This window comes from Schistocerca piceifrons, chromosome 5 (assembly GCF_021461385.2).
Source record: "Schistocerca piceifrons isolate TAMUIC-IGC-003096 chromosome 5, iqSchPice1.1, whole genome shotgun sequence".
Classification (NCBI taxonomy): Eukaryota; Metazoa; Arthropoda; class Insecta; order Orthoptera; family Acrididae; genus Schistocerca; species Schistocerca piceifrons.
The window spans coordinates 353,564,148-353,587,070 of record NC_060142.1 but is presented as its reverse complement, the minus strand read 5'-3'; the positions used below and the strand labels follow the sequence as shown (position 1 = coordinate 353,587,070).

At 39.5% G+C, this 22,923-nt stretch overlaps 1 protein-coding gene across 1 annotated transcript in view; it reads right to left on the bottom strand.

Moving 5' to 3' along the window:
- Positions 1-22,923, bottom strand: part of LOC124798417 (HEAT repeat-containing protein 1) — a 286,351-nt gene that overhangs the window by 180,155 nt on the left and 83,273 nt on the right. The window contains exons 6-7 of the mRNA XM_047261815.1: positions 12,072-12,453; positions 11,711-11,967 (exon numbers count right to left, since the gene is read on the bottom strand). Of these exons, the coding sequence (XP_047117771.1) occupies positions 11,711-11,967; positions 12,072-12,453 (639 nt within the window). The remainder of the gene's footprint in view (positions 1-11,710; positions 11,968-12,071; positions 12,454-22,923) is intronic.

Sequence of the window (22,923 nt, the reverse complement as noted above, 5' to 3'; positions counted from 1 at the left end):
TTTGTTTATAGGTTGTCTTAGAAACACTTCGCACTAATCACTTCATATTCACACCACATTTTTTTTCTTGGATGAAGCCCTCAGTTCTTCAACCGACTGTGCAAGGCAGGGACCACAGCCGGGTTCGACGATTGGCATCCTAGGCCAAAACCCTTATTAGGCCACTTGTTTAACCAGAGAGGATTTGGTCCTTTTCTTTTCCTCTTAATTCCACTTTTAAATCATCCATCCTCGCTGTTCGGTGAGAGGATAAATCGTATTTCAGCGTCGACATTGTTAGTGATACCGAGAAGGTATCTCATGGAAATCGTCAGTACATTCTTTAATTTTCTTTGTAAGTTAGTATAAGTACGTATTTATCCACTGGTGCTTTTATTTAGTCCACTGAGTGTAGTCTTGGTATAATTCAGTGTTTCTTGAATCTATATTTTGCTCATTATTGATAATACTTCTTCAGGTCTATATGTGCCTTTAATTACATCAGTATCACAATCTGCCAGGAGGTAGCTCCCTTCATGAGGTATTTTCATTATTTTGTATGGACCTGTATATAAATATTGCCATTTCTTATTCAGTCTTTTCCTGGTTGATGCTTTTGGGTGATTTCTCAATAAAATTTCTTCCCCTACATCATATGTGTCATATGTTACTACTTTCCTCACATTTTTATCAAAACGGGTTTTTCTCAATTGTGCTAGATGTTTCAGGTTTTCGTAGACCTTCTTCACCATATCTTCTTTCTTGGTAATCTTTTGTTCTATCACAGGTAATTTCTTCATCCATTCTGGCACAATACTTTCACCAAATACTATTTGGTTAGGTGAATAACCTGTTGATAAGTGTGGTAAGTCATTATACACTTTCTCAAATTCATAAATCCAACGATCCATTTATAATGTTGTTTGGGTATGTACGTCTGTAAAAATCGGTTCAACTCTCGGAAGATTCTCTCAACCGGATTTCCACAAGGGTAAAATCTTGAGATGTAAATGTGCTGGATTCCTTGTTCTTTCATAGTGTCTCTCCATACTTTGCTTGTATAATAAGCAGCGTTGTCTGTCAAGACCATTATAGGTTTGCCAAGCTCAGTTATATAGTTGTTGATAAATTTGCGTAACATGGGTCGAACGTGGAGATTTTTCAAAGGATATAATTTCACATATTTTGAAAAGAGATCATAGAAAGCCAATACATATTTGAACCGTCCACGTGTCATGGGACATGGCCCAAAGACATCACATGACATCAACATTAAAGGTTGTTGTGGGATGATAGGATGTAATTCTATCTTCCGACAATAGTTTATGGGTTTCGCCTTCTGACATATTTTGCACTTCTTAAGAATATTTGTAGCTATACGTCCCAAATTTGGATGATAGCAGTATTGTGCTATTTTGGCTGTACATTTAGCGGCACCAAAATGACCCCAATGCAAGTGAGTGCACCATACTAGTGATTCTAAATATTTATTTGGAACACAAACTTTCCAAACATCTTCTTCATCCTTCCTCCGATACAATATTCCGGATTTTAATTGATACTGTTCTTGAGAGTGACTTAGCGTTTTGCTTTCAACAGCATGCCTAGTGGCTTTCCACAACTTATCATCTTCTTGCAGTTGTGGAAGACTTCGACATAGCTGTGAAATCTGCCTCTCACAATATTGCCTTGATAAATTCATGACTTTAAAGTCAATAGTCCGTTCTTCACACTCGTCGTCATTCTTTCTTTTCGGTAGTCTTGAAAGAGCATCGGCTATGATGTTGTCTTTCCCTCTGGTGTATTTGAGCGTAATATCATATTCTTGCAGTAGCAAGGCCCACCGAGTTAAACGTGAATGGAACATCCTTCCTGTTAAAATAAAAGATAAAGCTTTGTGGGCGCAGAATCTTCTTTCCATATACAAAATAGCGAAACTTTCTAAGGGACCAGACCAAGGCCAGTACTTCCAATTCAGTAGTACAATATGCACATTCACAGCTAGAGTGTTCTGCTGGCAAACCCAATTATTTTGATGGTACTGATATCTTCTGGATTGTCCATCTGGAAAAGAGTGGCACCCAATCCTGTTTCAGAAGCATCCACAGCAATATAAAAATCTTGATCAAGTCTCGGATGATGTAACAGTGGCGCATTAGTCAAAGCATTGCGGATGTTATCAAAAGCTTGCGTGCATTCGGAATTCCACTCCCACATGACATTTTTTCTTAACAGCCGTAACAAACAGTCTTGGCTTCCTAACTGATTTGGTAAAAATCGTCGAAAAAATGAAACTAAGCCGATAAATGACTTTAATTCCGTCCTATTTTTTGGATAAGCACATCTGTTAATCGCATCCATCTTTTAAGGATTTGGTTTTATCCCTTCAGGAGTGATTATATGTCCAAGAAATTTCAATTGGTTATGAGCAAATTTGGATTTGCTCAAATTTACAGTAACTCCGTATTCCAAAAATTTCGCAAAAACTCTTCTTAATAAGTCCAAATGTTCCTCCCAAGTTTCAGAAGCAATTAGCAAATCATCCACATATAAAGTAACTTCATTAAAAAGGTCTCTGCCCAGTACGGTATCTAATGCCAATATGAAAACACCACCGCTTATTTTCAACCCAAATGGCATGACGGTAAACTGATAACTTCGGCCCAGAAAAACGAATGCAGTATATTTTCTAGATTCTTTCGATATTCTAGTTTGCCAATATGAACTACGCATATCCAAAGAAGTTAAGAAGCGGGCACCATAAAACTTTTGTACTAACTCTTCTAGGTTCTCCGGTCGCGTTTGTACAGGTATAATGATCTTATTGATCTCTCTGGCATCCAACACCAATCTGATGTCACCATTGGGTTTAATTACCGCCACAAGAGGGTTACAATATTCGGAATCTGAGGGCTCAATAATACCCCATTCTAACATTTTATTGATTTCTTTTCTGACTACTACTTTCTTTGTCCATGGGATAGAATAGGAAGTACGACAAAAGGGTTTTTTGTGCATACGTCTTTATATGGAATTCAAAGTCTTTTATTATACCCGGACGTTTACTAAAAATCGACTGATATGCTTCCAACAAGTAGTACAGTTTGTCCCTTTGGATAACAGATAAATATTCTGATTCTAACACCTTTTCCTGCAATGACATTTTATCAATCATTTCTTCAGAACATTCAATAAGGCATATATCATACACATTTTCATCATCAATACTGACATATTTTACCATTAGATTCATACACAACTGATTTGGAATTACTCGGCCCTTTCTCAGGGTGGCTGTCAAAACATTACCATTGGAATTAAATATACATTCACCTTTCTCTAAATTAATGATTGCACCGGTCTCACATAAAAAATCCAAACTCCAGATACATGGTACTGTCATTTTAGGAACAACCAGGAATGTACTTTCTATTTGAGCCCCCCGTATTGTAACGTCGACATGTACCTGTTTCACAACTTTTTGCATTTTTGTGCTGAACGTGCCAGACATGGTACATCCTGTGATAGGAAAAGTGGGCATTTTTACCCCTCGGCTTACCTGTTTTAAACTGTCCAGCGTCATGACACTAATAATTGCTCCAGTATCAATTAATATTTCAACATCAACATTATTTATACTTGTTGGAATTATCGCCTGTAAAATTTGTCCACATTTATTAGAAACTTCAGGTTTTTCTTCAATTAATTCATTCCTTATATCCTGATCATTATTGTACCTTATTACTCTCAGTTCAAATTGATGCCTGCCTTCCTTCTCCTTTCCAGTCATCCTAGGAAGGCATTTGGTGACTGGTATTAGTTTAATCTATCTCGTTGAGTCATCGGTGGGGGTTCATGAACTTCCACAATCCGTACAGTATGATCCGGGTTATGGTATTCACCCCGTCGCACATTGGAGGCTCCTTCGCCCATTGGTGTAATTCCTTGTGCTGGATGAGGACTCGAGGCATTTCTTCCATCCTGCCAATGAACATTATGCTTCGAATTATCTTCCCAAGGTCGAATACAATTGGGTTCATCACTTGGGTATCTGTTACTCTTATTAATATCACTACTATGCACATTCGCGTCACCATATTGAGGTTTACCTCTAGCACAGTAAGTATCTCTTCTATATTTATTATAATCATTGTTTTTATTGCAACCATAGGATGAAGATTGTCCACGCTCCTGTGATGCGGGTTTGACCTGGTTTTCAGTATTATTATTATCATATGTTAAATTATTATTATTTTATTATGACTCCTTACCCTCTCCTTTAAAACCCACTTCCTTTCGTCTTCCCCTCTCCTTACCTCTTTCCTGATGAGGCAACAGTTTGTTGCGAAAGCTTGAATTTTGTGTGTGTGTTTGTGTTTGTTTGTGTGTCTATCGACCTGCCAGCGCTTTTGTTCGGTAAGTCACCTCATCTTTGTTTTTATATATAATTTTTCCCACGTGGAATGTTTCCTTCCATTATATTGATATTATTATAATTATTCGTATTACTATGAGTGTGAGTCGACATTTGATTACTACTCATTTGTCTCGCGTCTTCCATAATCATATCTATAGAGTCAATCACCGACAAGAACTGTTCTACATCGTGGTCAGGAACATTTATTAACTTTTCACGTATATTTATGGGCAACCTTCCCTTCAAAATTCTGATCACTTCCTTGTGAGAAATTGGATCACTCCAATAACGTGTCTTATTTATGTACTTTTCAAAATATTGCCTTAAAGTACTCCTTTTACTGTTAAAATACTCAGGTTGGTAAACCTCTTTTCTTAATTTCTCTTATTTATTCGACGACCAGTATTTAGCCAAAAAAAGTTGTTCAAACTCAGCGCAAGTATGGCAACTTTCACTTACTTCGGCGGCCCATAATGCAGCTTCTCCGGTAATTTTGGATACTATAAATTGAAGTCGGTCGTGTTCTGACCAGCTACGTGGAAATATTCTTTTGAAATTATTGATAAAGATTTTCGGATGCAGGTTGTTCTTTTCAGTGTAGAATGTTGGGAATTGTCTACTTTTAAAAATGCTGTTCTCCACCTTTAAAGAAGACAAATATCCTCGCTGACCAAAAGAATCATCATCTTTACCAACCGAATCATCACCTTCGCAATGCAAATTTTCACCACAATTGTACTTCGTATTATCACATGTTTGGTTGTTTTTCGACCTATTCTCCGAACGTTCGTCCTCTGTCAACAAATTTTGTGATGACTTTCGTTCTAACTCCGCCAATTTATGATTGGTTTCCTTTTGCCATTTAGGTAACTCATCAACTATTTTCTCTTTTATTTTCTGAATTTCGCTAGTGAAGAGCTTAATTAATTCATCATTTCTACTTAGGTGCTCATTGATACTTTCATTTGGCTGGGATCCAATAGTAGTCTTAACCTTGTCTACAATTTCATTTCCTTTTATTTCTATCCATTCAGATAGATCTTCGTCAAGTCTTTTAGTTTGATCTACGAAATACTTGTCAATCCCCTTACGAGCATTGGACTCAAACTCGACTATTTGTTTCGAAAGCTCTTCTATCTGTGCGCTAGCATTGAAACAGCTGCTTTCACACTTAACCATCCTATTGGACAGGCCATCATAACTCTTTGAATGAAGTTTTCCCATTAAATTATTATATTGCCTTTCTAAGGTGTTAGAAAACTCTACATCTAGTTCTCCAAATTTCGCATTTAATTGAGTCTCCTAGTCCGCCTTTAATTCTTTCTTAGTATTTTCCAGTTTATAATCAAAGGTGTTCAGTTTGCTTTCCAAAGAATCCATTTTAACTTCTAATGAACCAAATTTGGCCTCAAATTTTTCATTTAACTTTTGATTGTCCTCTTTTAATTGCTTATTATCTTTTTCTAGTGAACCAAGTCTTCCATTCATTACACCCATTTGAGTATTTATTGATACCAGCATATCAAACATTTTTTGATTAATATTTCCATTTTGAGGATCAACTTGCTGATCTACTTCCAAAACCTCAAGATCTTTATGTTCTCCCACGCTGCTTACCTTACTTATCATTGTATTTGAATCTCCTAACGGCTCTAATAACTGTATTATTATCTGTACATGTCTCCTGTCCCACATTGAGCTCATGGGATGCATCATCCCTATCCCCTTCACTTTCCTCTCTCTCTCTCTACTCATTACTCTACTCAACTGCACATTATCATGTATTCTTTTCGTTCGTTTTGACATGATTATTCACTACCAAGACATACACTTATTTTCACTATGTATTTATATATATTTATCTACCAAAATCACAAGTCTCAACTTCCTTTTTCTTAATAATTATAGAGTTATTTTAATCATACCTGGTAGTACCGCTCACTTTTAGCGATTATTGAAGAATACCTCTTTCATTGGACAGACTCACTGGCTGCTACACTATTTTCCAACTCTAGGGTTCGTGAATCCGGATGACACTCGACTCGATGCAGCAATCCTCCTTGATCGAGGCGCACGTTGTGGCGCCACTTCTACCGTATCTTCCTTCGCCGTCGGCATTGTCGTTGTTACCGTGAGCCACCGTTATACCAAGAGGAAAGACGCGTCGATCTTAGACCATGAGATATGATGACCTTAAGCCATTGACAACGCACAACGGTCACGGTAGCACCCGATTCCAGAATAGCTGCAGTAGTTAAGATCTACGAACTATCCCCTGATGACCAGATCCCCAAAACTTAACTCGTAACGAGATACCTTCAAAGCAAATTGTCATAACGATCGTCTATAAAGGCTTCGTACAACGAGAAGAAATGTTACGGTTTATGGAATAATAACAGATACGACCAAACTGTCTTGTCTCTTCTGCTTTATTTAACATAACTTCGTTCACAGTTTCATTTCGCATTCACCACTCATTCACCGAAACCCTTTGATGAACAGTTTTGGTTGCTTAACACCAACAGTCAATGATAATGATACAGCTTTTCTCCTTTTTATAATTTGAAGCCCACTCTCCGTGATATAATAAAAAAAAACGGTCTCAATGAAGCGTCCCTCGTGAGATGCGAATAGACTTATCCCGGAATTGACCACCCTGTAGGTGTACTCAATTTAATGACCACACTTCGCTGTCCGCTATTTCGCGTAACTGAATGTCCATTTGTTAGTCTGATTATACACTGTAGCTATTTAAAATTCGCCCCTATATTTTTCACAACGCACAATTAGCACTTCGTTACTTGTTTTTTTTTTTTTTTTTTTTTTTTTTTTGTTTTTTTTTTTTTTTTTCCGTAAGAGTAAACGGAAAAGAAGACGCTGTATCATCGGCTTAGTCGACCTAAAGCAAAACACCTTAATATGCCCAATTTCACCTCTTCTTATAGGATCGGCAACCTTACTCATTAATTTACTACATATTATTTCCAATAACACTAAACAGGTATCGCCGTTATATTTTAATTGTATTCAAAAGCATGTTACTACTATTATGACCAACCAAATCGTCACAAATCGCGCGGCGTGCGTTTTTAATGATAACTTTACGCTATTCAATTTCTGTTACAGCTATCTTGACTTGTAATGTTACACTGTGTACCCATTAGACTGTTCATTCCGTTCAGCAGATCATTTAATTCTTCTTCACTTTCACTCAGGATAGCAATGTCATCAGCGAATCGTATCATTGATATCCTTTCACCTTGTATTTTAATTCCACTCCTGAACCTTTCTTTTATTTCCATCATTGCTTCCTCGATGTACAGATTGAAGAGTAGGGGCGAAAGGCTACAGCCTTGTCTTACACCCTTCTTAATACGAGAACTTCATTCTTGATCGTCCACTCTTTCTATTCCCTCTTGGTTGTTGTACATATTGTATATGACCCGGGTCTCCCTATAGCTTACCCCTACTTTTTTCAGAATCTCGAACAGCTTGCACCATTTTATTTTGTCGAACGCTTTTTCCAGGTCGACGAATCCTATGAAAGTGTCTTGATTTTTCTTTAGCCTTGCTTCCATTATTAGCCGTAACATCAGAATTGCCTCTCTCGTCCCCTTACTTTTCCTAAAGCCAAACTGATCGTCACCTAGCGCATTCTCAATTTTCTTTTCCATTCTTCTGTATATTATTCTTGTAAGCAGCTTCGATGCATGAGCTGTTAAGCTGATTGTGGGATAATTCTCGCACTTGTCAGCTCTTACTGTCTTCGGAATTGTGTGGATGATGCTTTTCCGAAAGTCAGATGGTATGTCGCCAGACTCATATATTCTACACACCAACGTGAATAGTCGTTTTGTTGCCACTTCCCCCAATGATTTTAGAAATTCTGATGGAATGTTATCTATCCCTTCTGCCTTATCTGACCGTAAGTCCTCCAAAGCTCTTTTAAATTCCGATTCTAATACTGGATCCCCTATCTCTTCTAAATCGACTCCTGTTTCTTCTTCTATCACATCAGACAAATCTTCACCCTCATAGAGGCTTTCAATGTATTCTTTCCACCTATCTGCTCTCTCCTCTGCATTTAACAGTGGAATTCCCGTTGCACTCTTAATGTTACCACCGTTGCTTTTAATGTCACCAAAGGTTGTTTTGACTTTCCTGTATGCTGAGTCTGTTCTTCTGACAATCATATCTTTTTCGATTCTTCCCTTTTTTCCTGCAGCTTTCCCGGAACATGTTTGTACTTCCTCCTTTCATCAATCAACTGAAGTATTTCTTCTGTTACCCATGGTTTCTTCGCAGCTACCTTCTTTGTACCTATGTTTTCCTTCCCAACTTCTGTGATGGCCCTTTTTAGAGATGTCCATTCCTCTTCAACTGTACTGCCTACTGCGCTATTCCTTATTGCGGTATCTATAGCGTTAGAGAACTTCAAACGTATCTCGTCATTCCTTAGTACTTCTTCCGTATCCCACTTCTTTGCGTATTCATTCTTCCTGACTAATGTCTTGAACTTCAGCCTACTCTTCATCACTACTATATTGTCATCTGAGTCTATATCTGCTCCTGGGTACGCCTTACAATCCAGTATCTGATTTCGGAATCTCTGTCTGACCATGATGCAATCTAATTGAAATCTTCCCGTATCTCCCAGCCTTTTCCAAGTATACCTCCTCCTCTTGTGATTCTTGAACAGGGTATTCGCTATTACTAGCTGAAACTTGTTACAGAACTCAATTAGTCTTTCTCCTCTTTCATTCCTTGTCCCAAGCCCTTATTCTCCTGTAACCTTTTCTTCTACTCCTTCCCCTACAACTGCATTCCAGTCGCCCATGACTATTAGATTTTCGTCCCCCTTTACATACTGCATTACCCTTTCAATATCCTCATACACTTTCTCTATCTGTTCATCTTCAGCTTGCGACGTCGGCATGTATACCTGAACTATCGTTGTCGGTGTTGGTCTGCTGTCGATTCTGATTAGAACAACCCGGTCACTGAACTGTTCACAGTAACACATCCTCTGCCCTACCTTCCTATTCATAACGAATCCTACACCTGTTATACCATTTTCTGCTGCTGTTGATATTACCCGATACTCATCGGACCAGAAATCCCTTCCTTCCACTTCACTTCACTGACCCCTACTATATCTAGATTGAGCCTTTGCATTTCCCTTTTCAGATTTTCTAGTTTCCCTACAACGTTCAAGCTTCTGACATTCCATGCCCCAACTCATAGAACGTTATCCTTTTGTTGATTATTCAATCTTTTTCTCATGGTAACCTCCCCCTTGGCAGTCCCCTCCCGGAGATCCGAATGGGGGACTATTCCGGAATCTTTTGCCAATGGAGAGATCATCATGACACTTCTTCAATTAAAGGCCACATGTCCTGTGGATACACGTTACGTGTCTTTAATGCAGTGGCTTCCATTGCCTTCTGCATCCTCATGTCGTTGATCATTGCTGATTCTTCCGCCTTTAGGGGCAATTTCCCACCCCTAGGCCACGAGAGTGCCCTGAACCTCTATCCGCTCCTCCGCCCTCTTTGACAAGGCCGTTGGCAGAATGAGGCTGACTTATTAGGCCAGAAGTCTTCAGCCGCCAATGCTGATTATTTATCAAAATTTAGGCAGTGGCGGGGATCGAACCCGGGACTGAAGACGTTTTGATTATGAATCAAAGACGCTACCCCTAGACCACGGTGATCGTTCTAATGACACAAAAAGGGCATTTGATTAGTGTGACTGAACAGTTCAAACTCCTAGGTGTTTGGATAGACAGTAAATTGTCATGGAAAGCCCATGTTCAGCATCCTGCACAAAGACTTAACGCTGTCATTTTTAATATTGGAATAGCATCTGAAGTAAGTGATAGTATGATACAGAAAGTAGTCTACTTTATTAATTTTGATTTGCTTATGGTGTATATTATTATATTTTGGGCCAACTCTTCCCATTCTCGAAAGGCATTTTTGGTTTTGAAACAGGCAGTTCTGGCAATAAGTGGTAGAAGTTTGCAAACCTCTTGTCGATCTCTGTTCATTAGTCTGACTATTCTGACATTGGCCTCTCAGTGTGTGTGTGTGTGTGTGTGTGTGTGTGTGTGTGTGTGTGTGTCTATATCAAAAATCTTAGCAGTAACCCAAGCACTTTCAAATCTGAACTGAAGAGTTTCCTCATGGGTCACTCATATTCTGTTAAGGCGTTTCTTGAAAAATTAAGCTAATTCCAGTATTACATTACCGACTGCATTTATATAAATGGGATTCATAAACATTTTATTTTATCTATTAATACTTTCCTGATGTAATTTCATGTACTGACACATTCCGTGACCATGGAGATTTGCTGCTCAACTTGGTCCTACAGAACTAGATGTGTGAAATAAAAAATCAAAAAGAAGAGACCTTGATGCAGCCTATGAGTCACACTTCTCCCACTAAACTGTGTTCCATGAGCTTCAGGAGGCTGACATATAAGTTTTGCAACCCGTTAGATGCTTTCCCCTTACGCAAAAACACTGTGTTTGCTTAGCAAACAGTGAGTCTTCCCCAGCATAAATGGACCCAGAAACAGTGAGACAGCGACTTGTTTATAGACAATTTTCAACTTGATCTAGGAGTGTCATTTCACAGTCAGCTGATTGCAATCATGCCTGGAACATATCACTGCGCAACTAATAGTGTCAGCTGTGCCGATACAGACACGTCATTCTCTCGTCTGTGGCAGGATCATTTTAGGGGCATGTCCTGCCCAAAGCATACCTAGTGCTACTTGACAGCTGCCATCTACGAGATTTTGCAAGGTGGTTTGATATGTACCTAGTTTCCATTTGACTGCTAACAATGCCTGACCAGACAAAGCTGGCTTGGTGGACAGACACCCGCAACATGAAAACCTCTCATGCTCCCTCCCAACTGAACATATACAAGACACTGCACATTGAAGGGCTGCCGTTTCATTATGGCAAGTGCTGAAATTGTTCCTTTGAAAAGGGCACAGCCAATTTTCTTCCTTGTCCATCCCCAATTCGAGTTTGTACCCCATCTGTAATGATGTGTCATCAATAGGATATTAAACTTTAATTCTGCACCTTTCCTTCATTTTTCATGAAGATATTCTAAAGTGATACACACACATCACATGCCATACTGAAATACTCACTGATCAGTGAAGAGATATTATAATTCCATAAGAGATATTTTCAGGTTAACACCTACTGTTTACTGGAACAATCAATATGCTGTCTAATGTATGTGGTATTTTTCTGACCAACAGCCACCTTTAAAAAAATGTAAATGCTTTTACCTTTGAGCCTTCAACATATGCTACAGCCTCATCAAGAATCTTTTTACTCTCTTTTGCAGTAACTTTCTTGGTTATTGCTGAGGATTTAAACAGGAGAGCAAGAAACTTTTCAACAGTGTCGGAATTCTCAGGTTCTACGAGCTGTGCTGCCTCCTGCAAATATTCACTCATTCCAGGTATGCTATGGCAGGTAATGAGGCCTCTAAATGTTTTAACACAGATTTGTGTGGTGTCACATTTATCAGGGTCAGGCATACCTAAAACAATAGAAATATTCATTTAATCGCAGTAATAAGTCCCAATTAGAATGGGATTAAATATAAACAAGCAGTACAAGTTCAGTGATCACTCATGTACATACCTCTCCTGATATATGTCAATAACATGTTAGTTCCAGCAAAAAATGATGTTAAAATGTCCCTAGCAATCTGGGCTTCTGCTTTCCCTCCAGGAAAGAGGTATGGAAAAACAGTAACCAGAATGTGACCATCTTTTTCAAAGAAATTGTTAACTTGTTCACTGCAAATAATGTTTAGAACACTTGCAGCAATTTCAGTCCATTCTCCCCTCAGTATCCAACACTTCTTTGCAAGCTGTATGAGATTCTTCAGTAAATAATCAGGGCCCAGTAACAATGTGAGAACGGATGAGTCAAAGCTGCTGAACACTTTTTTCACGACTCTTGGGCTATCATCTTTCATCCGCTCTGATAGACTGTCAACTAGGAGTTGCTCATCAATGGCCTATAACAATATGAAATAATTTACTCATAAAAAAATAATAGACATGTAAATAAAAATACCACAATCAGAATTTCCTAAAAGAAATTGTACACAGGAAGTTGTACTAAGGAGTTATTCATTAGGTATTCCAAATAATAGCAACATCATCAGTATCGGCACCAAATAGGCATCAACAATTAGCAACAGATACATAGACATGGTTTGACAACTATCAAAAATGTCGCGAGTAAAATCACTGATTTACATAAATTTCATAGAGAGCACTTGATAACTCGTATTGCAGCCCAGTTACCAAAACACTCATGAGAAATAACTGGTTACAATTGAAGTAATTTATTTATTTATTTATTTATTTATTTATTTATTATTTATTTATTTTTCAAAAATATAGTCTACCATCAATATATGGAACTCATCTTGTAACACCAATCAGAAAAAAATAATTAGTAACAGAATTGACAGCCAATCAAGTGCTTGAAAAAATAAGACTGAAATTTATTATCAATCTGAAACCAAAGATACAGCATGTACTGACAGGAAACACACAGCATTTTAAACAAGACAAGATGTGATATGCAACATGGGCACAGTTTCCATCATCCATCTAACCACTGCAAACATCAATACTATCTGCAAAAATTCTGAGGAAGACTCAAATAGCAGGTCATCAACTTAAGCTCACACAATCAAAGTCTGAATGGTACTATAAAATTAGAAACTGATAATCACTGAAGTAATGAAGATAATAGTTACCACTCAGTGTGTAAGTACTGACTGGAACACCTGAGTGAAGAATATTTCCAGATTCTCTGATTCTTGAAATTTTATAAGCAAGGTTTCAGGGGATGGTATGTGTGTATCTTCAAGAGTCTGCCAATTCAGGTTTTTCAACATTTCCATACCATTCACCCATGAGTGAAACAAATCTCTTACCATTCATGCCACCCTCCTTTGTACACATTCAGTATCATCTGTTAATCCCATCTGGTATGAGTCCTACACAACTGAGCAATTGTCTACGAAGATACCAGTGGGGTTTGGTTCAAGGAGTATTATTATTATTATTATTATTATTTTACTGAACCACATCTGCTGCAGAAAGGTTAGAGAATCCATGGCAAGAGTCAACTGAATACATAAGAGAGGAATGTACTAGGCAGATATTTATAATGCAGATAAAAACAACACATTGTATAAAAAAACCAGACAAGTGCGAGTAGGAGTCACACTTTGAGGGTTCTGTATAAACTTAATCATTTACATAGACAATGCTTCTACACGTTCTGATGAGTGAGTTTGTGAGTATCAAAGCATGTGACATAAATGGTCATATCTTTTGACTGTATTGACATAGAACCTTTTTTTTTTTAGGGGTCTTAAGATAGATAGATAGATAGATAGATAGATAGATAGATAGATAGATAGATAGACAGACAGACAGACAGACACAGACAGACATAGTGATCCTACAAGTATCCTATTTTTACTGATTGAGGAATGAAATGCTAAAAAATGAGTCCAGCAATATAAACCAGTTAGAAATGAAAACAACAGAAAGTTCAGGGAAGCCAAAGGGCAATGGCATCAGGAAAAATGGAAAAGGAATGGTTGTTGGAAGGACAGATTCAGCACATACAACAAAATTAACTTTTGAAGAACTTAAAAGGAAAGGCATCAGCATTAAGAGTGGTAGTGTAGGACCTAATTTGTGAGTAATCAATAAAAAAGAATTTCACAGGATCCTCTAGAATCTAGAGATTTAAAAATAAGAGTATTATGCAGAATAGCAACACTGCATAGTGGTTAAGGTACATTCCTCGCATGCAGAAGATCGTGGGTTTGAATCCCACCAAGTGCTTTAATATTTTTCATTTTGAAATCTTTATTGAAATGACCTTGATCATTATTTTTAGTCAATCAGTTGGTTTAAACGTATTTTTTCAGTTTATATCCTTTGTCACAACATTTTCATCATCGTATTAACTTCGTTATTTGCTCTCCTTCCATCAAGTGTTTTCATCTTGATCTTTGTCCCTGTGATCTGAATCATTTTTATGTATTCCGGAATCTTTGTCCATGTGAATATAAATATTTTCATGTACTAACTTCTATTTAATGTCTTCCTTTTATCATTTTGTATTTTCATCAGTGTTACTGCATTCACTGTTTCTATTCCTCATTTTGCTTGAATTCCGTTTTATTTATAATCCCTTCTTTCACTCAAATTCCCATCTGTGTTATTTTGTCAATACAGCAACAAGAATTTATGGTTTAACAGCAAGCTACATGTCACTACCGAAATGCTTTGTTTTGAAATGCAAAATATCTGGTATATAAGTCGCAGATTCTCAATTAACGAAATATTATTGCAAGCCGTAACACTGTAGTTTCCCATGCAGAAAATCTAAAAACTCACTGTGACCTGAAATTTGCAAGCAAAACTGTAAATACACGAACCAAAATATGACATCACAGCAGCCACTAACATTGCGTCACTAGTCAAAGTCGACGTAGCTTACTGAATATTTCTCTTCATCCAGGAAACGTGACAGTACTAGAAGTGTGCTAAAGTGCACTTGCAAATGAGCCACACTGATATTTATAATGTTCATTCTCAGAATCATTTAGCTGTAATTTTCTAATATTCACAATTTACGCCGGCCGGTGTGGCCGTGCGGTTCTAGGCGCTTCAGTCTGGAACCGCGTGACCGCTACGGTCGCAGGTTCAAATCCTGCCTCGGGCATGGATGTGTGTGACGTCCTTAGGTTAGTTAGGTTTAAGTAGTTCTAAGTTCTAGGGGACTGATGACCACAGATGTTAAGTCCCATAGTGCTCAGAGCCATTTGAACCATTTGAATTCACAATTTACAAAGTTACCTGTATCAAAACTTAAATACCTATGAGAGAAAGAAAAAAATCAGCTAACTTCATTCACAAAGTGAAAAAATAAAAACATCATTCTCATTGGCTACTCATGACTGGTTGTCTTGATTTCCGTGAGTCATCATGCCATTATCAACAGTGTAAAACTGCTGACATAGGAAGTGCACTATAACCCAAACAACTGTGCAGCAGGAAGGAAATTTGTTGTCACAGAAGTAATGTTCATAGGTGGCATCAGATGAAAAATAAAGAACAACAAACTTTCAGTGAACTACAGCAGGGAAGTTTTCACTATTTGGAGCAGCAGGTTGTTCAGTAATGCATGAGAAACACAATGAATGATGCTCAATTACTTGAGAAATTATCTGAATGAAGATACTAGAGGAAAGAAGAATTTTTCAGATGCATGTGTCGCAGAATTCAAAGCAAGTACTGGCTGATGCACGAGAATGATAAAGAGGCTAGTGCTTATATTACAACACAGAACTATGCTATAGCTCAGCGACTACCCATGGTATATCACGAAAAATTACTTGCATATTAGCATAATATAATCAATCTTAGGAAACGGCATGACTATTTGCTAAGCCACAAGGGCAATGCTGATCAGACGTCTGTTTATTTCAATGTGCCATCAAATGTTACTAGTGATGTAAAGGGCATTGAAAGTGTTTCTATAAGGAGTTCTGGTAGTAAGAAGACAAGAATAGCAGTAATGCTGGGTGCATTAGCAGACGGAAGTAAGCTTCTATCACACGCAATTTTTCTCAGGAAAATGATCCTGAAAGAACAACTGCCTGTAGTTCTCCAGCGTTACCTAACCACCTGGTACAGCTGCTTTCACCTGCTCATCGTTTCGGAATCGTCATCCACCAAGGTCCTCATTCATCTTGCTGAACACAACACATGATAAATGTATGGTGGATGTTGCCATACCTCCCACTTGAATCTCTGCAACAGTTCTGACGTTTGGACATTTGGCGGGCCATGTGTAGTGTTGTGTTATCATGCAAGGAAACCACACTGGCACTCAATTTTCCCTGGCGCATTTCTTTAATTGCCTTACACAACCGGTTTAATGTTTGTTGATTGTCGTGCCTTGGGGCATAAATTACATGTCTACCACACCTTCCACATCAAAGAACACTGTTGCCATCACTTTTGCTGCTGAAGGTTAGGCCTTGGTCTTCTTTCATCGTTGTAATGTGGTTTGCACCCATTCCACTGATGCACACTCTGTTTTGGCAAAGAAGTGGTGGACCCACGTTTCGTGCCCTCTGGTGAATCTCACTGCCCTTCACAGAATACTGTTAAAAAATGTTAGTGATGATTGGAAACGTTGTCCCTTGTGAATATTGTGAGCACCTGTGGGACCCAACCAGCACACAGTTTATAATATCCAATGTGCTGGTGAACAATGGAGAACGAATTGCCATACGAAATGTTCAGCACTTTCCTGCAGTGTTGTGCGCCAATCCTCTCTAAAGATCATATCCACACGGTCAACATTTGCAACGGTACTGGCCTGCCTTTGCAATATTCACCAGTGAGATGTGTGCGTCCAGTATCAAATTGCTTACACCGCTTTATTTCACAATGAATGTCTATGCAATTGAGCCACTTAGCCCACAGAAATCTGATTGATGCTCACACCTCCAATTTTGAATGAACATCCAGTTGACACTCCACTGAGCCTAGCCCGCACCGCATACATAACACGACAGGATATCACACCACCCATCCTACCAGACATTTCAGCCTTTATTGTCACACGCTACACACTGGCCATGGTCACGACACACAGTATGCTTTTGCAGCAAGATGGTTTAACTTCTTTCTGATTCACCCTCATAATAATTTCTAGTAGCATGACCTCACATCTTCAAGTAATCATCTAAGGTTCACATGTGACAGCTTTACCATGACTGACTTCTTCAACGATACCATGCCTTCACCGTAAGGGGAGGGGAGTTAAAGAATCTCCCAGTATCCAGGATGGGCCAGTGGTGGATTCTTACTGCCTGGAGCAGAATCTCAAGTGAATCTATTGTGAAATGATTCAAAAAGCACTGCATATCCAATAAGGCTATGCATGGCTCAGAAGATGACATACGATGGGAGGAGTGTCAGGAAGAAAGAAATGCCAGTAGGTTTACAAATGAAGATAGTGATACCAGTGATAATAACTATGACGACAACAATGGTGATGATAATGATGATGGCAATGATGTGCGCAATTACAGTTACTGATATCACAATGATGGTAAGCAATAAAGAAAGTGAAAATAAAAATTAGGTAAGGCAGTTCTTTTTGTTTATTTTTTATCTCCTCTTATTATCAAAATGTAGACAATCAACAAACAAAGTTTAAAATAGGTATAATGATAACTTTTTTTAGGCAGTTATTTTATATCAGTAAAACAGTTTGTAACTCTGGTAAGTCACATTATGTTAAAAATAAAATATTCCCAAGAAGCCTATTAAAAAAAAAGGAAGAGGGGGTTGTCTTGTATTCAGGATCATCTTACACTCAGCTCCATATGGAAGATGGTTTCAAAAAGTCTGTCCCACACTTCGGGGATTCTCCATGTAAGAGTCAGTGGTCAATGTTGCCCACCTATTGCAGCCTGTTATCTTTATTTCCAAAGCATCCTTCCCAATATCCTCTGTGGTGAACCAATCCACAAGTTCATTCCTCGAGATACCAATATTACAGGGGAGCCAGAGGAATACCACCATTTTCCCAATGTTGCAAAAGTTTAGGAAGAGATCTTATACCTGTGTTACAAAAGAATGCTAAGAATAACAGTGGGCTATAGCCTCACAGTCCTCATTCAGTCACTACAGGTGAGGACAAACTCATGCGATGGGGTTGGGTGTACTGCCATAAATCCTGCCACAAATGAGTAGCATCCATTAGGCAGGGAGTGTTGCTCATTTGTCCTGATGCATGTGGAGGCATAGCTTGTCCCATCTTCAGAATTTGAGCCATCCAGACAAACACTAATGGATTAGAGTATTCACCTGAATATCGAGAGGAACAAATGGCAAAAAAGCAAGGGTTCTATGACATCCTTTGGACCAAGAGGAGAAAGGTCCAGGTGAATCTGTTGGTAATGCAAGAAATGTTAGGATGTTCCCAAATACGACATAGTGAGAGTATTGAGAAGAGGTAAGCAAAAGTCATAACCAATAGACTGTAGATGAGCTGATACTGCAATTCTTGACCAGTACCATTTTTCTGGAAGCCTTAATTAAGTATCATAAAATGAAGGTATTGATTCAAATGTTCTGGATGGCTAGTTGATCTCTGCCTCTAGATGGAACAACCCAAACTCTGGGAGATGTAGGACATTAGATTTTAGCTGACATGTCTGATTAAGCTTTCATAAGTGGAACAGCTATATGTCAGCAAAAATGCATGATGCAACTTTTGGCACAGATAAACTGGAATGCATGAGTACATGCAAAATAATCTGTTTTGCTTACAGCACCTTGTAGTTGTCACTCAGTGACCCTCATCTTGAAGCACTACAGTACATGCAAAAATCATCAATATATATGGATTCTGAGACTCTAGCTCCCACTGCCTCTATGAGTCCACTGATTACTGTTAATAAGATGGTCACACTCAGCACTGACCCTTGTTGTTGTTGTGGTCTACAGTCCAGAGACTGGTTTGATGCAGCTCTCCACGCTACTCTATCCTGTGCAAGCTTCTTCATCTCCCAGTACCTACTGCAACCTACATCCTTCTGAATCTGTTTAGTGTAGTCATCTGGCTTCTGTACAAATTGTAAATAGCCTTTTGCTCCCTGTATTTTACCCCTGCCACCTTCAGAATTTGAAAGAGACTATTCCAGTCAACATTATCAAAAGCTTCCTCTAAGTTTACAAATGCCAGAAATGTAGGTTTGCTTTTCCTTAATGTATTTTCTAAGATAAGTCATAGGGTCAGTCCCTTATAGGACTGTTATTTACATGAGAAGCACTATAAGAATTCTAAAAACCAAATAAAAACAGTGTCAATTGCATTTTCAGAGTTTTATTCATGAGCAACCTGCTTCAGCCCTTTCCTCAGACCACCCCCCAGGCTCTTACCTGCCATTGTGCTCTATAACTGACATCCTTACTTCTATGGATATAGCCCTGTCTACCATTTCCAGCAGCCACAATTGCGGGGAAAAGCCTGAGGATGGTCTGAGGAAAGGGCTGAATCTGGTGCTCACGAATAAAAATCTGAAAACTCAATCGAGACTATTTTTATTTGATTTTTGGCATTTTATATCAACCACTGCTTTGCTCCAATTGCAGAATGCTTTCTAAAACCATAAAAATTACTGACTTGGTCTCTGAGAGATTGCTGAGAGAAGTTTCGCTGAAAATCTAGGGGGTCAACAGACAACACACTCATGCAAGGTGATGAGGATGTGGTGGTGCCATGTAGTGTCACAGGGTTTATGGAGGACAAAGAAGACAGCTATGAAATGCTGACACCGGGTAAAAGCCATTCTGAGTAGGTGATCACTTGTAGGCCGACCCACGTGAAATCCACACTATAAATTACACAAGAGGCCATCCATGCTGAGGGTCTAGCAGAGTCACTGGATTACCATGTGCTCGACCTATTTACATAGGACACTGGTAAGACAGAATGGTCTGTAGCTATCTGCCTCTTATGGGGTGTTTCCTGGTTACAAAACTCGGATAATCATACTTTCTCTCCACAGGAGTGGGAACTTGCCCTCAAATCAGATTCAGTTAAAAATAATAAAGATGTGGGTCTTGCATTTTATAGGTAAATAGTCTAACATTTGATTTGTATCCAGTCAGGAACCAGAGCTGTATTTTAGGAGAATGTTTGTGTGCCGAGATGTGTTTTAGAGTTCCAAAGATTCTGTATTGAAATACTGGATGGCACTATCTGTTCATCTTGTGTGGAAACAGAAGGCAGGAGGAGGATAGTTTACAAATGACAATGCTTGGGCGAAGTGCATCGCCACATTGACAGTGGTGACAGTAGTGCCAGCTTTCACTGTGTCATCCTTATGGAAGCCTAGGATATCAGTCAATTTACAAACAGGGTGAGTCAAAAAGGACTTTGCAACTTTGGAATGATACAGAAATGTACTGAGATACCTTACTGAACTGGTAGATGTATCATTTTGTAGCAAACAATGTCATGTTTCACATGAAAGTGTCAAGTGTTCTTTTCACTCAATGTGACTAGCGTTTGTGTTGCAACAAACGTAACATCAGTAATCAATTTCTTCCAACACTCGCAGCAAATCATGTGTAACTTGTGCAACGGCAGCTTAGATTCGATTTTTCAGGTCGCTAAATCTTTTGGTAGGGGAGGAACACACACATGATCTTCAATGAAAGCCCAGAGAAAGAAATCCCCTGGTGTCAAGTCTGGGAAGTGAGGTAGTCATGCGATTGGCCCTTCATGTCCAATCCACTGACCTGGGAAGTGATTATCAAGGATGATCTCGAACTTCCGTGTGGAAATGAGGTAGTGTACCATCTAGCTGGTAGTAAACCAGCCCATCTCGGTCATCCTCACTGGTCTGTAGAATTAAAATGTTTTCAAGCGTATCCAGACAGACAATATCAGTGACAGTTTTTTGCATGAAGAAGAAAGGGCCATACGCTTTCAATTTCCTAAGGGCAACAGCAGGCCTGCTTGGGGGATTTTTTAGCATATTCAGTGCAAAACTTACACAGAACATCAGTTGCAGAGAGAGCATACTCCGCACCAGTGAAAATAGACATTTTAACTGTGCTGGTGGTGGAATGAGGTACTGATGCACTACATGACTCAAACTTAGGTTGTTTGCTACAAAATGATTCTGTGAGTTACCTCAATAAATTTTTATATCATTCCAAAGAAAGCCCTTTTTGACTCACCCTGTACTGCTGAAGGGCATTTAATGACCTCAGTGACATCCTCTGTCCATCATAGGAGTGGCTTCAAGCAGAGAGATCTTGAAGAAAGTGATATCACCAGGGGAAGCATATGAAGCATTAAGGAAGTGTTAAATGTGTCCCAATCAGCATCCTTATTAACAAAACGTGGGGGATGAGAGGTGTGTGTGTGTGTGTGTGTGTGTGTGTGTGTGTGTGTGTGTGTGTGTGTGTGTGTGTGTGTGGTGGGGGTGGGGTTTTTTTTTTTTTTTTTTTTTTTTTTTTTTTTTTTTTTTTTTTTTTTTTTTTTTTTGTTGTTGTTGTTTTCGGGCGCACAACTTCAATGGTCATTAGCGCCCTGACTACTCTAAGAATGCACCGCGAGGCACAAGTTGACAACAACAACTAAAAGGGAAAACACAATAAAAGACAGACTGACAGGCATAGGATTAAAAAACATCATCAAATGTCCTTAGCAAGGTTTGTCAAATTGATAAAACAAAGAACACGAGCAGCTGCTCGTGGGTCATCCGCTAAAATGGCATCTAAAGTATTAGGCAGGTTAAGATCGAGGCGCAGTGTGTTAAGATCTGGACAGGACATTAAAATGTGAAATGTGTCTAACCGTCAGCAAGTGCCCACATGGGCAGAACGGCGCCGGCGCCGGCGCCGCCGTCAGCAGATGGCGATGGCTGAACCGGCAGTGTCCAATTCTTAACCTTGCTAAAACGACCTCCTCCCGCCGAGAAGGGCGTGAGGAGGACGTCCAAGCCACGGGAAGAGGTTTTAAGGCCCGAAGCTTGTTGTCGGTAAGTGTAGCCCAATCGCCATGCCACAGCGACACAACGCGCCGACAAATGACCCTGCTAAAATCGGACGAAGGGACACAACAAGAAGCTGTCCGAGGCTGGAGGACCGCAGCCTTGGCCGCGGCATCTGCAGCTTCGTTCCCAGGGATACCGACATGGCCAGGAACCCACATAAAGCTAACCGGCGTACCGACGTCCACCAGCTGCTGAAGAGAGCGTTGGATCCGGTGTACGAAAGGGTGAACCGGGTACGGATCACTGAGGCTCTGGATGGCGCTCAGGGAATCTGAGCAGATGACATAAGCAGAATGTCGGTGGCGGCAGATGTAAAGAACAGCCTGGTAGAGGGCAAAGAGCTCAGCTGTGAAGACCGAACAATGGCCATGGAGCCGGTATTGGAAACTTTGTGCCCCGACAATAAAGGAACACCCGACCCCGTCATTGGTCTTAGAGCCATCTGTATAAATGAAAGTCATGTTGTTGAACTTCGAACGAAGTTCCAAAAAACGGGAGTGGTAGACCGAACCAGGGGTGACCTCTTTTGGGAGCGAGCTGAGGTCGAGGTGAACGCGGACCTGAGCCTGGAGCCAAGGTGGCGTGCGGCTCTCGCCCACTCGAAAGGTTGCAGGGAGTGAAAAATGAAGGTGTTGAAGGAGGCGACGAAAGCGAACTCCAGGGGGTAGCAAGGCAGAGACATACAATCCGTATTGAAGGTCAAGAGAGTCGTCAAAAAAGGAACGATAAGACGGATGGTCGGGTATTGACAGTAGCCGACAGGCATACCGACAAAGCAGTATATCACGCCGGTAGGTGAGTGGCAATTCGCCAGCGTCAGCATGAAGACTCTCTACGGGACTGGTATAAAATGCT